This window comes from Mytilus galloprovincialis, chromosome 7 (genome assembly GCF_965363235.1).
Source record: "Mytilus galloprovincialis chromosome 7, xbMytGall1.hap1.1, whole genome shotgun sequence".
In the NCBI taxonomy this organism is placed as follows: Eukaryota; Metazoa; Mollusca; class Bivalvia; order Mytilida; family Mytilidae; genus Mytilus; species Mytilus galloprovincialis.
Window position 1 is genome coordinate 69,965,637 of NC_134844.1, and position 18,293 is coordinate 69,983,929.

At 30.3% G+C, this 18,293-nt stretch overlaps 1 protein-coding gene across 1 annotated transcript in view; it reads left to right on the plus strand.

Annotated features, from left to right (window-relative positions):
* Positions 1-12,726, plus strand: part of LOC143083568 (tetraspanin-7-like) — a 32,842-nt gene extending 20,116 nt beyond the window's left edge. Inside the window, exons 5-7 of the mRNA XM_076259829.1 lie at positions 1,388-1,633; positions 4,327-4,410; positions 5,616-12,726. Coding sequence (XP_076115944.1) covers positions 1,388-1,633; positions 4,327-4,410; positions 5,616-5,780 — 495 coding nt within the window. The 3' untranslated portion in view covers positions 5,781-12,726. The remainder of the gene's footprint in view (positions 1-1,387; positions 1,634-4,326; positions 4,411-5,615) is intronic.
* The last annotated feature ends 5,567 nt before the right edge of the window (positions 12,727-18,293 follow it).

Below are 18,293 nucleotides of genomic sequence, written 5' to 3' on the forward strand. Positions count from 1 at the left end.
TGCAGTTTTTGGCTTATAACTCAAAAACCAAAGCATTTAGAGCAAATCTGACATAGAGTAAAATTGTTCATCAGGTGAAGATCTATCTGCCCTGAAATTTTCAGATGAATCGGATAATTGGTTGTTAGGTTGCTGCCCCTGAATTGGTAATTTTTAGGAAATTTTGCTGTTTTTTTTGTTATCTTGAATATTATTATAGATAGAGATAAACTGTAAACAGCAATAATGTACAACAAAGTAAGAACTAAAAATAAGTCACTATGACCAAAATAGTCAATTGACCCCTTAAGGAGTTATTGCCCTTCATAGTCAATTTTTAACAATTTTCTTAAAATTTGAAGATTTTCAATAACATTTTCCACAGAAAGTACTGTTATAGATAGAGATAATTGTAAGCAGCAATAAGGATGATTAGTAAAGTAAGATCTACAAACACATCACCATCACCAAAACACAATTTTGTCATGAATCCATCTGTGTCTATTGTTTTATATTCACATAGACCAAGGTGAGCGACACAGGCTCTTTAGAGCCTCTAGTTACGTTTAGCGTTCAGGACCCAGGAGTTATTGTCCTTGATAGATTTAAAAATTGTTCTTTATGTAGTTTTGGTGCAATGAGGGCGACATCAAAAGATCGATGTAGGATAAAAAACTTAAATCAAATAGTTTGGGGGTGGGGGTCAACATTGCTGCAAGTTTTGTTAATTTAAAATCGATTTTACATATTTCCCTATTGGTCAATTAATTTTTCCCAAATTAAGTTAAGAGGGGGATGTGGGGGTCAGTGAAAAAACTATGTGAATTAAGTTTTTTATCCTTCATTGAACTTTTGATGTCATCCCTAATAGTATGAGAAAACCCATAGTGCATTGAACACAACATACTATAAATCATACCCATAACTGTTCAAGAAATTTACCAATAAAATATAAACTATGATATAGAAAATTACAAGATGTAAAATTGGAGTTATCTTCCTTTGATTTGTGAATAATTCTAAGTGAACCCAATCATAGTTATGTGAAATATTAAGTTCCAACTTCAAAATGAATGCAATCTCCACCTATAAGTGCTAACAAGCTTTTGATTTCTAAGTTCATGTAGGAAATACACAACTGGCCTTGTTGATTATTTACTATTTCAAACTGCCAACCACCTTGACATGCATGACCATAGCAGCTTTCTCTTGAAACAAAAAATTAACATAAAACTTTAAAAAATGTAATGATTTCAATACAACAATTTATCATAATTGTAATAGAGGTATACTGAAAAAAGACCGATGTCCCACATTCAATAATTAAACTTTCCTCCCTACATGCCCTACCCTCTCACAATCATTTTAATGGAATAGCCCTAATATTTTCATATCTTTTTTATGACAGCTACATTGCTGTGGAGGTGTGAGTTACACAGACTACAGCGAGTCTAACTGGATAAGTACAGTCTGTTCAAATGAACAAAACCCAGAAGTTTGTGACAAACATGGTAAAGGAAAAGTGCCACTGTCTTGCTGCAAGAATTCTTATTATTATGAAAATCAGGTGGAACATTATCAATATTGTTTAATGTATATTGAAGACCAATCTGGTGCTGTGCTGCCAAAACCTAATGCTGATATGTATCAGAAAGTAAGTGCCTATAATATAAAAAAGAAGATGTGGTATGATTGCCAATCTGACAACTCTCCACTAGAGACCAAATGACACAGACATTAACAACTATAGGTCAGGCCAAATTAAAAACAAATATGTGTGTTTCCTATTTCAATACCTACCTATATTTTAAGCATAGAAATGGCATACCTTAAAGTTTTTTTTGTTTTTTTTAGCAATTTTAAATGCCCACTGTTGTGACTGTTAAAATCAGAATTTTTCTCTTATAAACTAATCGAAAAAATAATTGTAAAATAAAAAAAAAGTTCTATTCCTACCTATCCTATTTTTTCAAAGATGTAATAGGAAACACACATTATTTTACTTAGCCTCACCTTATTAGAATGTGTGATCTGTTGTATTGAATTTGTTCTTTAAGAGACTGTTATTACTAGTACACATCAAAAGCCCATTTGTTTACATTCTTTCATCAGTCTTTCCCCCTCATACTTGCTCTGTGCTGTGACTGAAGTTATAACAATAAGTCTCGTAGTTAATGTCACTGTCTACGGGAAAATATTGGCGAATTAGTGTCTGGCAAGTCAATAATTCAATATCAGTACATCAGCATTTTTAACATCTGAATTGATATAAATAATATGTGGTATGACATGCAAAAGTGATAACTCTCGATCCATGTCACAATGTGAAAAAGTAAACTTTTGTAGGTTTAAGTATGGCCTTCAACTTGGAGCCTTTGCTCACACTGAACAGCAAGCTATTAAGAGCCCCAAATGACTAGTGTAAAACAATTCAAACAGGAAAACCAATGATCTTATCTATATAAAAAAATGAGAATCACATCAACAAATGACAATCACTGAACAACAGGCTCCTGGGGCTTGATGAGGGAAAAGTTGGACATATATGTCTTTTGGACAGCAAGCTGACTTCACCAATGCAGGGGAAAAAATTAACGGTCGCCCAGTCGCCAATGGCGACCAGAAATTGACCTGGGCGATCTTTTTACTCAGTTGTGGTAGCCCAGGTGGCGAATTGAAAACAAGTTCTTGACTGACTGAAATTCGCCATTTACCGTGACTCCAAGTACTGGCTACTTCACGGACAAAAATGTAAATTCAAAAAGAAAATCTTTTTAAAATGTATTGCATCAAAGTCGCGGTCGCGATAAACAAGGATGTCAAATCAGTGTTTACCTGTGACTAAATATAGTTCACGTTAATTCAGGTCACTGATTGGTCGTCTATTTAAAGTCGGAATGTATCGTATACTTGCAAGGATAACAAGAGAGGTGTTCCGATGGTCATTAACAATATAAAGCAATCACGGTTTTGGCTTCAAGAAAGCGAAGAAAGCCAGGGAAGATGACAATAGCATGTCATGAAGTAATATCAGTCAAATAAAAGAAAGTATGATATATATAATGCTGCTAAGAATCTGGAAAACAGTACCTTTTGTAGTTAAATTTTCAAAGCCCACGTGGTGTACAGAGAATGAAGGTCAAAAACGAAAGTAGAGTATTGTCGACCACAATAAATAACATTTATAGTTAAAAATGATTTATGTTTCTTACTAACTGAACAGTTTACAAAAAAAAAAGAAATTCAGAGAAGATATCAAGTTCATGACAACGCTTTCGGAATACATGAAATAGTCGCGAAAAAAGGGGGGGTTCATTTGTTTACAAATGTACGTAGTTTAATACGCAAAATGAATCGACCAAGATATTTAATAAATAAGATTATTATAGAAATAAAATTAAATATTTCATCTATCATCTACATGTATTCCAGAACAGAGAATTCTTTAGTTGTCTTTAAAAGATATGTAAAAAAATTCTTGTACACAGGGCATGAAGATTCCCATTTTGCAAATGATTTTTTTTTTAATGAAATTTGATTGAAGTCAGCAACAAAGATAATAAAAAAATAACTTTTTCCCAGGCATTTAAATCACCTCCAGGTATGCTCAGAATGCAGGATTTTGAGTCTGAAATTTCAAAATTTTCTTAGGGGGCATGCCCCCAAGCCCTACCTAGGAAGTTCAGCCCGCTTTGCGGGCTTCACCGGTGATAGTAAAATTATGTGGGCTACTGACTTTTTGTCTGGGCTAACTGATTTTCAAGTCTAGTAGCCCAGGTGGCTACTGGCCTTCATAAGTTAATTTTGACCCCTGCCAATGAGTAAATAAGTCTCCTAGAGGTCAATATATATACACATGGTCTTCCACAATAGAACTAGTCTATACTAAATACACTTAATCACCCTGAATCTAAACAATGTTTTTTTACAAATTAGCTGTTGTATTTTTTCAACATATATTTGACACATGGTCAATCTTTATTGACAAGAATTGACAGTTTTCCTGCCTTAGATCAGTGTTTCTTTTCATGCACTCTGGCTTCTGTTCAGAGTGTGTGGTCTAGTAAATGGCATGTATGATAGTGGTATAACATTAACATTTTCTTGTTTTGAATATGCATATTATTAATTTGCTGCTGGACATTAAGTGGACATTAAGCAGCCATCAACATCATTATCTATAGAACATGTAGAATCTGAAAACTATAAAATTATTTTTATATTTTTTTTTTTGTTAATTGATCATGTTAATTGTAACATTTATGAATTACTGTCCTTATTAAGCAAGTTTATATTTGCCAATTTTGTTTTCAGTTTGACATGTTTAAGGGTTTTTTTTAATTTCAGGGTTGTAGAGAGTCCATAGTACAGTTTTTAGAGGACACAGTGCTCTCAGTAATTGGAGTGGCATTGTCAATAACAGTACTTGTGGTAAGAATTGTGTAAACACTCTTGAACTTATTTGTGCTAACCTTTTCTCTCTAAATTTATGAGGTTGGAGGGATGGGGAATGGGTTGGATGAATCATACCCTTCATGTATTAACTATGCCCTTGCCATAGTAGAGGAGGCATTAAGTTTTACCCTTGTTCGTAGTATTCGTCCCCAAAATTGGTTTCTGTTACCTGACTTTAGTTTGCCTCAACCAAATGTTATGTAACTTATACACAATAAAATTGAGAATGGAAATGGGGACATTTGTCAAAGAGACAACAACCAAGCCATAACAGACAACAGCAGATGATCACCAACAGGTCTTCAATGCAGCGAAAAATTCCCACACCTGAAGGCGTCCTTCAGCTTGCCCCTAAACAAATAAATATACTAGTTCAGTGATAATGAACGCCATACTAAGCTCTGAATTGTACACAAGAAACTAGAATTATACCTCTAGTTAATGTAGAAAAGTAAACACATAACAATACGCACATTAAAATTCAGTTCAAGAGAAGTTCGAGTCTGATGTCAGAAGATGTAACCAATGAAAATAAACAAAATGACAATGCTTATTTCCACAAAAGACAGATTAAGTCTGAAATTGTGTGGGGTCACTTTTACCATTAATGAGTTGTGCTCTTTTATAAACATTGAATTTGTGGAATTTTTTGTTTCCGTTTTATAACTTTGATTTGCCACAACCAAATGCTATGAAACTTATACACAATGCTTATTACCACAAAGCATTTGGTACTATATACACATTCTTGGAGCTTTATGCATGTATATGTAAATATGTCAAGAAAATTTGGAGATCATGAAACTAAATCATGCAGTTGTGTGCAAAGGGCTCAATCTGAATTAAGTATCTGCCACAATAAGCTGGGCTGCAGTTCCACAATAGAGCTCGAAAATACTGGAAGTTTCTGAAAGTAAGCAAAATCATTTTTATAAACTGCAAAAAAAAAAATAAAAGAATAAAATTATACAATATCTGTTAACATAGAAGTAATTTTAAAATGATTTAACGTTTCACAGTGTTGATGCCCCCGCCATAGCGGAAGGGAGTATTAAGTTTTACCCTCTTTAGTCTGTTCATAGGTTCATACGTCCATACATCCCAAACATCCCAAAATTGGTTTCCGTTCTCTAACTTGAGTTTGCCTTCACCAAATGTTATTTTGAATTTGTATTTTTCAGGTCTTGCTGTTAGCCATTTGCTTAACATCAGCCCTTATCCACAAACTAAGAAGGCCACCATTGATGTCAAACCATGACGACGATGTTGTTTATGAGATGGCAAGAAGCCAAGAGAAGTCACCTTATCCAACCAGAGGCCCATATGCTAACTTGTACAATAGTTGAATTATTAGTGCGTCGCATTTAGTCACCATTTAATGACTATAAAAAAATCATGTTAGGTAATGGATTTGTGTAACCCTTATGTCAGAAGAATTCCCATTTAGATAGATCTGTTATGAATGTTTGAAGTATTATTGTAAACCAACTAGTTTTCACGAGTGATTTATTTCGTGTCTTTTGCGAATAGAAAAATAACACAATTATAAATCATTGTGAATATGTAAAACTTCATTTAGCTACATAAGTCAAGTTTGAAAACCACGAAATTTAATCTCTGCCAAATGGGCTAGTTAGCGCCTAACACGAAATAAAGTATGGATCCGTGAAAATAAGTTGGTTTACAGTTTTTGAGAAAGATAATAAAAAGTTTGTACATGTACAAGTATTGTTTAGAAATGAGATTGAGCGAAAGTGAATTTCAATACTGTTATTATCATTTTTATATTAGTAGAAGTAGATAAGTCATAAAATTTCACCATAACTTGAATTGGGTCCAACGTTTTTAAAATTCAGTGTATTTTAATTCATGGAAGTATGTTAAAAGCTAAACTTGTTTTCTGTAATTGTTCAACCCTATAATTATTCTGGTTTTCAGTAAAGTTATCATGTATACAATCAATTGTTAAGTACATGGGAATTTAAATTTTGAAAAAGAACAATATTAATTAAATTTAGTCTTTTTTTTTAAAGATGATACAGTACATATAATAAGGTTCAGACAATAAAAAGTTTTTGTTATTGTTGAGTTATTATATGTGTATGAGAAACAAGTCATTTCTTGTAATTTAGAACACTTTTATAGGAATTGTTGTTTTTAAAACCTTTGAATAAGGAAACTAAGAAATGTCTTCTAGAAAATTACCTGCAAAACAGTATTTAACGTAAAAAAAAAACATTAAAGACTATTTTTTGTGTACATTCTACAAGTAAAAAAACTCAATAACATTTTTTTCAATTTATTTATAGTTCTTACAAAAACTTACAAACCCATGAGATCGTCTTAAAATTTCAAAGAGCAAAATTTGAACGTTAGCTAAATTAATATGTATACAGTACTGCTATGAATCCAGAAGTCTTTGGGAATTCCTAAGAAATATTTGACAATCTACTGGTGCATGTAATAATTGGTGATAACAATAATGTGACAATCTAGCTTCTAGTCAATGATTGTGAGATTTAAAATAAATGGAGTTATTTCCCTTTTTTATACTTATATATTATCTCCCTTTTTGTATGAATGTTTGAAATAGTTTGATAGAAAAGTATAAAAATTTTCTAATTTTTTTTTTTTTTACTAATCTTTCTGAAATGTTTTTGATATATGACTTCATTTTGGAAGTTGATCATTGATATTGTTATATAAATTTTAATTAAAAATCTCTCTCCACAAGAGTTTGTATGGGATACCAGTCTAATAGTCACAACTAATTAAAATCCTTTCAGATTTGTCGTGCTGATGTTTTTTTTTCAACCAAAAGTTTTTTTGTAGTGTTGATTATTAAGTGAAATTATGTTTGGACCAATAAATAAAAATTGTATGGTGGACCAAATTTCTAGTGAACAATCCATGACCTTTGTAAATTCTGTTAATAGTGCTTTTCTATTTCTTTTAGTAACAGATTGCTTTATGCTGCTAAGTGTATTTATTTCAAATTTGATAGTCTGATATAGTTTTAAAGGAAGAAATATAGAAAAATAAATAAATCTTTCATTAAAATTCCTATGGTGGCCTTTTACAAGCCTTATTTTTTTTAAATTCACCATCTTTTTCAAATGGCTGTACAAAATTTGCCCTGCATACAAGTCCACATAGCTTTTCAGAATCTGTTTAATATCTGGTATACTATGTTATGTGCCTTTGTTCTGAATTTGCATGAAATATATGCCACTGGATGCTAAGCTAACAACAATCAGTCAATTAGGACATTGCTCGTTAGTTTTGCATCTGAAAAAGCATAGAAGTTAATAAATAAAGACTACCCACCTAAATATACCAAAAGATACTTATGAAAATACAGTCTCATGTACATTACTTTTCTGACACAAATAAAAATATGATACTGCACAGATCAATTGGCTAGAAGTTTAAAAAAATCTTAGCCCTCTCCAATTTGTTGACAGAAAAAATAAACCTTGAAGTAGAAGTGAACATGATTAAAGTTGTAATTATGACTCGCCAACATTTGTCACACATTTCTTATTTCTACTTTTTTGTACATTGTACAGTATGAATTGTATAGACACATTTAATTTTATGTCATTTAAAGATGACTCCGATTTTTGTGGGATTTCTGCTCAATTCTTTTCACTAAATTTTATTTCTTCAACAGATCTTAAATCAAACAGGGTTACTTACTTTTTCTTCTGTTTTTTTTTATCCCACCATTGAGGTGCTAAACCAAAAAATCATTTAAGCATAATTTTCAAATAGTATTTTGTCTCATTGCAAATAAATCATTCCAACATTTTTTTATATATTTTTATGTCATATTTGTTAGAGTTCATCTATTTTTGTTGTAAGAATGTTTTTGATAAAATAATTCAAATATAGGAATAAATAATTGCACTGAAACTTACACACCTTATAAAAAAGTACTGCTAATGCATATGAATGTATATGTTTAAGGAAACTAATTTTCCTGGATTATATAAAAAAAAGTTGCAATTTTGTAAAATCTTAAACATTTAAATTTGTGGTCTACCTTTTCCCATAAAATCCAGGAAATTGAAACCCCATAAATAATAATAAATCCACAGTATTGATATTCTCATTGTTTGTAAGTGTCTAATTTTTATACTATTAACCCTTCACAAACAAGTCTGACTGAGAAATGATTCTAATTCTATATTACTTTTTACCAGATTTTATCTATTAGTATTTCAGATTTGTTGATTACAAATTTTTTATATGCATAGTAATTGCTTTTGTTAAAAGCTATTTTAGCGTTTCATATATCATTAACAAATCTGATAGTTACCTTATGTTGGAAAATTTTGAAATGCATGTACATTATATCTGTACAGCAAAACTGCAAACTTGAACATTATAAAGAATTAGATTACAAATATTGTGAGTTATCTCCCATTATGGGTGAACAAATTTCAAGATTTTTTTTAAAGTCACACCAGCTGAATTTAAAGATCTTTTAGAAAATTCTTAACTGTAATTTGAAATTACAAAAATCTATTATTGCACACCTTATAAAGAAGAAATTAAAAAAAAAAGTGTGTTTATGAAGCTGATGCAATTTAAAAAAAAAGGATTTCTGAAGTAGAAGAACAATCTGCCCTCCCAAAGAAATCAGTGTATTTATGAGATTATAATTGTTGTTTGGAATAGTTTATTGATCATCTGCTTTTTTTCCCTTTTTTTCAAAAATATTTGAAAGACAAAGTTTTCAAATGTTGAAATAGATGTACAGGGATCAAATTACATGTGCAATCTGTTCACATATTCAATTTGCATATGTTTCATAATTGATATTATTGTATTTTATATTTGTTGAAAGATCTGTTGTATCGCCATAAAGATTATATGTTTACACCACACAAAATTGATGTAGTACACTGTTTACACATAAAAAGAAAGTATGGTATTTATCACTCATTTTGTGTATTGTCCTGTTTATACATCATAGTATGTTAGCTTTTCACTCATTTTGTGTATTGTGCTGTTTATACATCTAAGTATGTTAGCTTTTCACGTATTCTGTGTATTGTGTATATATGTTGTGTATTAACGGCTTTTCCATAACAAAGAATAATTTGTAGCAACAGGTTGACCAAAAGTATAATTTATTTTACAAGACATTTAAAATGTTACTCTTATTAAAAAATTGTTTCAAAAGAAGATAAAAACCACTTCAGCAATACATGTAGTTCACTATATGCTATGTTCATCATTTTTCAAAATTTCATGAAATAATTTTTTTTTTTATTTAGTTGGTTATTTGCAAGCAATAGGCATTATTCAATAAGAATTACCTAATGATTTATTAAGGACAGTGGAAATGGAATGTACAAGCAGCCTACAAGCCCTGATTCTTACAAAGTGGTATACAGAATAATTGTTTATACAGAAGGTTGTAACACATTTTTAAGTTTTGCCTGAGAAGCAAAAGTTGTTTAATTTACATTCAAATGATAGATTTAATTGATTTAAAAAAATATATAATATTTAAAAAAAAAGTTTGATAAGAGAAAGCCATTTTCTTATCACTGTCTCTGCTAAATAACATATAGAAAAAAATTTACATAGAAGTTATGAATAGTGAAAGTTCAGAAATTATTTTTGTGCATTTATTGTTGTAACTTCTTGACATGAATGGGACTTTACTTATTGTGATTTTGAAAAAATCTGAAAACAGGTATTTGTTTTATTTTTCATAGAGGGAGTTATTATTATCACGACCAACCAGCTGCATTATTCCCTTTTAATAATATAACCTCACAATAATTTCTGAATTTACAATAAATGAACAATAGTTGTCTTTTCTTGGTGTGTAGTGTTCAAGGTTGTAGTTTTAAAAACTTTAACATTTTGTAAGTGAGTGTAGTTCATGGCTGTGCCATACAAAATAATTTAGTGATATAAAAGATTTTTGTGGTATTTTGAATTCTACATTTTTACATTATTACTTTAACCATTGTGTTGTAATTGTATTAAGGGGGATGACACTCATTTGGGGAAGAAGGGGAGTGAAAAAAACAGGGGATGTGTGATAAAGGGGATTAAAACGTGAGAATGTTGGATACTGAGGGTTGGGGGACAATTTGAAGCTGGGAAAAAGGGTAGAAAGTTGGAAGTGAAAAAAAAACAACTTATATTTGGGATTTTGGAAATGAGCACCCCTTTTGTCATCCCCCCCTTGTATTTCATTTTTGTGATAATATGGATATTGTCTCAATGCTTAATTATTATTTTATAACTAACATTTCACCAATGATTAGAAAAACATGTAAGGGGTCATCCATAATTGTCAACCATTTTCCAAAGTGTACAAAACGTACACTTTTTCAGACCCCGCACCCTCCCTCAAAAAGTGTACATCAACCATATTCAGATTTCAAGACAAGAAGCAATCATTTTTATTAAAAAAAATATCCTGTCTATCATAGTTTAGTTTAATATAGAAATTTGCATTGAAAAAAAACTGAAACATTTCTGACTGTTTTATACAGTGATAAAAAAAAAAAGTGTACGGTAAAAATGTTGATTTTTTAACCCCCTCCCCCCAAGTGTATGTTTTGTACACTTTGGAAAATGGTTGACAATTATGGATGACCCCTAACTACACGAAACATTTCTGACTGTTTTATACAGTGATAAAAAAAAAAGTGTACGGTAAAAATGTTGATTTTTTAACCCCCTCCCCCCAAGTGTACGTTTTGTACACTTTGGAAAATGGTTGACAATTATGGATGACCCCTAACTACACATGTTAAACATTGTAAATTTACCATCATTCATATATATGTATACAGAATCACATGAAAGAATTGGAAAATCAGATATCTGTGTTAGCCTTAATTTTGTTTTGATACGTTTTATTAATAAACCATTATTATTAAATGATAATAAAAAAAAATGCTTCATGTGAATTTTAATAATCATCTTTATGGATTATTACAAATAAATATTTGTGTTTGTTATAAAACAAGTTATATTTCTTAGTCTAATCATCATGATTTTTTAAATATTTTATGTGCAATATTTGTTTGTATGTATATAGAAAAGCTTTATAAATGTTTTAGATTATATTGGTGCAAAAAAGGTATACACACTGAAAGGAAAATCCTTATTATTTTAACAATTTCATGAATAAATTTTTCTATATAATGAACAGTTTAATTTAAAAAACTGATACAATAAAAGACAACTCCTCTTATATATTTGTGTTCCATTTTCACTTATTAATATTTTTCATTTCATCTTTTAGAACTTCTGTTAAATTCATACAAATACAATTATTTTTGTAAAAAATGAAATGAGGTTTATTGGTCTTAAGAATATTTTATTTAGCAACAAGACATCTATTATCCATATGAAACCAAAATTATCTTTAATCTTTAAAAATATGTTTTAGATTATTTGATAACGTGTAAGGTAAGCATTTTTAAATGCTAGCACCAGAATCTTGCAATATTCTATACTTTATGTTTGGCTTCATACAAATACATAATATCATTTTATGATATATGATAATTATTAGGAATACTTATTGCTCAGCTGCAAAATCATGACTAATTTTTAAGAAGACTTTTTGAATTACAAAGACTTTTATATATACATTTAGCAGTATTTTATATCATTGCACATGCCATTTTTGCATAATTTCGAAATGTGTGGTAAATGTCTTTGAAAAGGGACTTTAAATCTTAATATTTGATATTTTAAGTCTATTTATTTCTTGTGAAATCCTAATAGTAAAGAAAAGATATTTCCAGAGCATAAGTAAATTTTCAGTTATATTTGTAAACATGATCAGAAGAATATTGTCTATACTTCATGAAGCAGATGTATAAAACTTTCTTATGACAGATATTGCAAGGGGTTCCAATTTCATGTCAAACCATGAAATTTGAAAAAGTCTGCAATTTGAAAGTTAAAATGAGTATAATTTTATGATTTATTGGAAATTACTGATGATTTTATAAAAGAAACTTTGTATTAAATATTTTGTGCAAATTTTTTAAATTTCAGTTTTCTGTGAAATTATCATTTTTCAAAATGATAATATTTGATTTATAGAATAACCTTTTTTTATACAATACAGGTTGTACATTAAACACATTAATCTTACATTGTAAGTCATTTATTTGTCTTGTCCATTCATATTTTGTTAATAGTTTTTTGATAGACTGTGTAGTTATTAGTTTTACAGAGAAACAAGATAAATAATTTTATATTATGTTGTCATAATCGTCATTAAAGAAAATTCTATTTAAACCTCATTGTTCTGTTATTTATCAGTAAAACACTTTGAAGTTATTAAAGTGGTTACTGTAATTGTTATTGTACCATTATATCTCTATGGCAAAAAGCAAACCATTAATTCAAAATTAGAGGTCTAGTTAATAGTTATCAAAGGTACCAGGATTATAATATAGTGCACCAGACACGCTTTTCGTCTACATAAAACTCAAATAACAAGAATGTGTCCTCAGTACACGAATGCCCCACTCGCACTATCATTTTCTATGTTCAGTGGACCGTGAAATTGGGGTAAAATCTCTAATTTGGCATTAAAATTAGAAAGATCATATCATAGGGAACATGTGTACCAAGTTTGAAGTCGATTGGACTTCAACTTCATCAAAAACTACCTCGACCAAAAACTTTAACCTGAAGCGGGACAGACGGACGAACGAACGAACGAACGAACGGACGCACAGACCAGAAAACATAATGCCCCTCTACTATCGTAGGTGGGGCATAAAAATAGGTGTAAAGCCAAACAAGTATAAAGTTGCAGAGCATTAAGGACCAAAATTCCAAAAAGTTTTGCCAAATACGGCTAAGGTAACCTATTCCTGGGATAAGAAAATCCTTAGTTTTTCGAAAAATTCAAAGTTTTGTAACATGAAATTTATAAAAATGACCATATAATTGATATTCATGCCAACACCGAAGTGCGAACTACTGGGCTGGTGATACCCTCTGGGACAGTGACTTGTTTAACTTTCTTTCTTAAATATTCTTAATATTACTACTGATTAACTGTAGATACATTATTATTCGTGCGGTAGCTGTGTTCGAACTGGATGTTAAATAGTTAGGGAAGCCAGTTTTGTGTCGAAGGTCCAGGTTCTCTGTTCATAATAAATATAGAAAAGAAGATGTAGTATGACTGCCGATGAGACAACTCACCAGCAATGTCCATTATTTAAGAATATAACTTTTGTTTTAACATCTTTACACTGGATGCTTAGATTAACTCATCTTTTATACCAGGATCCAATTGTGTATTTGCGCCAGACGCGCGTTTCATCTATAAAAGACTCATCAGTGACGCTCGAAAAAAAGGCGAACATCATTAATTAACCATAGAAGAGTGTGCTATTAAGAAGATTTACTCTTTTTTTCCCATTAAGTCAAGAGGGTTCGCAGCTGAGTTACAGTTTATTTTTATAACACAAAATACAAAAGTTTAACTCAAAGCTAATCAGACCAAAAGTATACGTTATCCAAAGTCGTGATAAATAAATGGTATACACTTTATTAACATCAGAAATACCCAAATGCATGAAAGGTATATATTTTTAACAATAACATTTGATTAACTTGAATATTTGTGTTGTGTTGCCAGATTAAAGAAAATATAACATCTATGCATGCAATATTGAAAATTGTGTGTATCTGTCTTTTCATATATAGCCCAGTTCAATACAAAGAAAAAACAACAAATTTAAAATCTATTTCTATTTCTTAGTATTTGTCGACAAAACGTGTTGTGAAAGTATATGTTCAACGACACAACTTCATATCTTTTCCCGTACTTTAATTTTCTAATTGATTAAGTTGAAGTTAGAAAATATAAATAAGACAGCAAATTAATCTATTTGAAAGCTAGAAGAACTGTTTTGATTTCATCGAAGGAAAAAGTATGGCTTCAAACTCAAGATGTAAATTATCGAATCAGGTACTACAAACTATGCATTTTCTAATTATATAACGATGTTTTTTTTGTTCAAATGTAGCGCGAATGAGAAATTATATCAACATACGATTGTAACGTTTTTCTGATTGCCTATGTTCTCATGTAGGAATGAAATGACTGAATACTTATTTTTTTTTGGCTTATAATAAAGGTTTAACATGTAAGTATGAACAAAATGAGAGACACAATGTTTTGTCAACCCCCATATCCCATGTATAGGAATCATGAAACTCATTTGCAACACAATCCTTTGGTCGTTGGAGAACGAAAAATCTGTCAATTCTTACAAGAAATTAGAATGCCATTTTAGTGTAATGACAATGTGAATGTCTATACACATTTTAACGAGCAAACAAAAACCAACCTGACATTTAGTGAATTGTCCTTATATGGACTGGTGTATAAAATTGATGGGAATTTATCTTGAGCATGTTACATGATGAAGGGATAATATATATATGTGGTTCATGTTACATTACTTTAACAATGATTGATTATGGACTTTCCGTTTTGAATTTCCCTCGGACTTCAATATTTTTGTGATTTTACTTTTAAAGCATGACAATAGAAATATCCCTGCAAAAGTGATAAAAAATCGATGTTAGATGGATTGGCATAACTTTCCAACATGGTCTTTCATTCAGAAAACACAGTAAGTTTGCTATCAATATTGGCTCTTTTGTTATAATCAACATTTACACATTGACAATTAAGGAACGTATCTAATATCCTAGCCCTCAAAATTGAAAGGAGTCTTATTTTTAAATAATACTTTATTTGGCTTTATATAGTTTTTAAATCATGTTCTTGATTTTGCTATTGATTTTTTGACTACTTGATTGTCTTATTTTATTATGTTTTTGCGTTTGATTCTTAAAGAAAATTGGGAAGGTATGTAGGTAGGTATGTTTGGGTTTTTCTACTATTTAAACACAATTATTTGAATATGATTATGAATTTTGCACATATATAAACATATAATGGTTAAGTAAACAAAAACTTGTTCCGCGTTTAATGAAAAAACATTGGGACATTAATTACGTCAATATGTTTAGATTAAAGTATGTTCGTATGTTTGTTTATACGATTACCTGAGATTATAAATTCCTAAACTGGTCAAAAGAAGTCACGAGTCTAGCCTCATTAGGAATGGAGTTCCATACTTGTGCTGCCTCAAATCTAAAGGATCTTTTACCATAACTTGTGGTTCTAGATCTATGTACCTCAGCAGTATTCACATACCTGAAATTACATGAATTGTTTTTTATTACAACTTATCTTGAAAAAATAAAGGACATTATTTATTAATTATTTTAAAGGTCTCCAAGGCAATTGAGCGCATTATACAAGTTTTAAATGATAGGAGGTTTGAAATCTGCATGAGTGTTTCGTATGAGCTCTGATGGTCTTCATAAATAAAGCGAAGCGTTCGTTCTTGTATTTTTTCTATTTTTCTGGTATTTTGGTCCCCACAGAAATGCCAAGTCAAAGGGCAGTAACTAATGTTAGACATATTAAAAGAGTAATAAATGGTGAGTTTACTCAGTTTGTTAAGATGTTTCCCAATTCTTTTCAAAAATTTTTATTGCCATGCAGCCTTTTTACAAATATTTGAAATATGTAAGTTGAAGTTAAATTTAAAATCAATTTTAACTCCAAGTAGTTTAACCTCATCCTCACATGATATAGAAATACCATTAAAATCAAACACAATCTTTTTATCATGTGTTTTTTTGCCAAGAGAGATTGCTTGAAATTTCTCTGGGTTTGCCTGCATTTTATTGGAAGAAAACCACTGTATTAAATAATTGCTGTCTTCCTCAAGAGCAGAAATTACATCTTATAAGGAATTTCCAGACTTTGACAAAGTATTGTCATCAGCATAATTATATAAAGAACAATTTAAAAAAAAGAACAAATCATTTATAAAAATATAAATAGGATGGGTCCAAGGATGAAACCTTGTGGTAACCCTTTAAATATGTCAATAATCCCACTTAAATTTGGGTTTACTTTCACACACTGTTTTTCTCTTTGTTGAATAACTATATAACATATCAAGTGAGGATTTGGAAAGACCATAAGCTTTTAGTTTCAGTAGCAGTAAGTCATGGGGGAGACAGTCAAATGCTTTTGACAAGTCCATAAGGATAGCTGCAAGGTATTTATTTTGATCTAAGGCTAATTTCCAATCTGCAATCACTCTTAATAAAGTTGACTGATATCCAAAACTTTGATCTAGAAGCTGCCAAAAATGGACTGAATATTTTATCAAAGTACTGTACTAATTGTACTTCTTTGGCATTTTCAAAAAAATTAGAAATAGCCGGTAATACACTTACCGGTCTATAATTTCCCTTTTCTAATACACTATTCCTTTTGTGAATAGGTGCAACTTGAGCTTCCTTAAGACTGCCAGGGAAGGTCGATGATGATAATGATAAATTAACAATATCTGTAAGGGGTTTAACAATAGCAGGTTTAGCAAAATGCAGTAATTTAGGTGAGATACCATCTTTACCAGTGGCTTTTTTAACATTAATTTTACGTACTAGTATACGTTTCTCAACAAAATCTTGATCAATAGGGGAAAATGTAAAATTGTTTTGATCAAGATCTGGAATATTATCTATAATGGCCAAAATACTCGGGTGATCATCATCAACCTTTAATTGACTGCTTCCTATATTCTTTGCAACATTTACAAAATAGTCATTAAATATCTCACACACCTCCTCCTGTTTTGTAATTAAAACATTATTTTCAGAAAGGACAGTTTCCTTTTGGTGTACATTTTCCTTATTTGTAAGAAAAGGTTTCACTGTTGGCCAGAAATCTTTTGATTTCGGGCCTCCAGCACACCTCTCTACAAAATATTGGTTAATGGATTTATTTTTTAGTTTTGTAACATAGTTGCGTTGGCGCCTATATGTCTCCCAGTTCTTAATACCACTGAATTTTTAAAATTTATTATACAACATTTTTTTCTAATAAATGGCACTTTTGGAAAAAAAATCCTTAAAAGGTGCATGTTTGTCAGCTACCTCAATGAAACTTTTACTAAAATTATCATATGCTGCATTTACATTATCAAATTCAGATATATCAAAATGCTGATTTTCTAAATCATTTAAAAAATTTGAAGCATAAAAATTCTTAAAGCTTCTGCATATCTTCTTTTTTGGTAAAATTTTAGGTAAATCACAATTTAACTGCACAGATATAAAGATGTGCACATCACTTATTCCAGTGCCAAAATTACATATCTTTTTAAAATCAGTCATGATTCATTAAAATCAAATCTAAAAGGGTTGCTTTAGCATTTTTGTAAAACATGTAGCTTTCTTAATGATCTTCTTTAAATTAAAAATATTACAGATTTCTCTTGTCATTGCACTCTTACCACAGTTAAGCATGTTATAATTAAAATGACCAATAAAAATATAGTTGTCATATTTTGATAGAATTTTATCTATAGTTTTGGTACAGTCTGTACTGAAATGGTCATCTGACATACTAGGAGGTTTAGATATCCCACAAAAGAACCATTTTTTTTACCAATTGCTGCCTCTATACCAATGGATTCAACATATTAGAATTCTAGTTGAATTTTTCTATCAGCTGCAAGATCAGATCTTACATATGCAATGAGACCTCCACCATGTGGATTTCTATCAGCACGCCACATTGTAAAATAATCGACCCAAAATTGAGCATTGGGGAAACTGGAAAGATTCATCAATTTTTGTTTCTGATAAAAAGAGAATGTCTACTAGATTTCGGTGTAGCAAGTCTTTAATGGATTTAAATTTATAGCGAATGCTATTGATATTCAAATTCCCACTCATTAAATTAC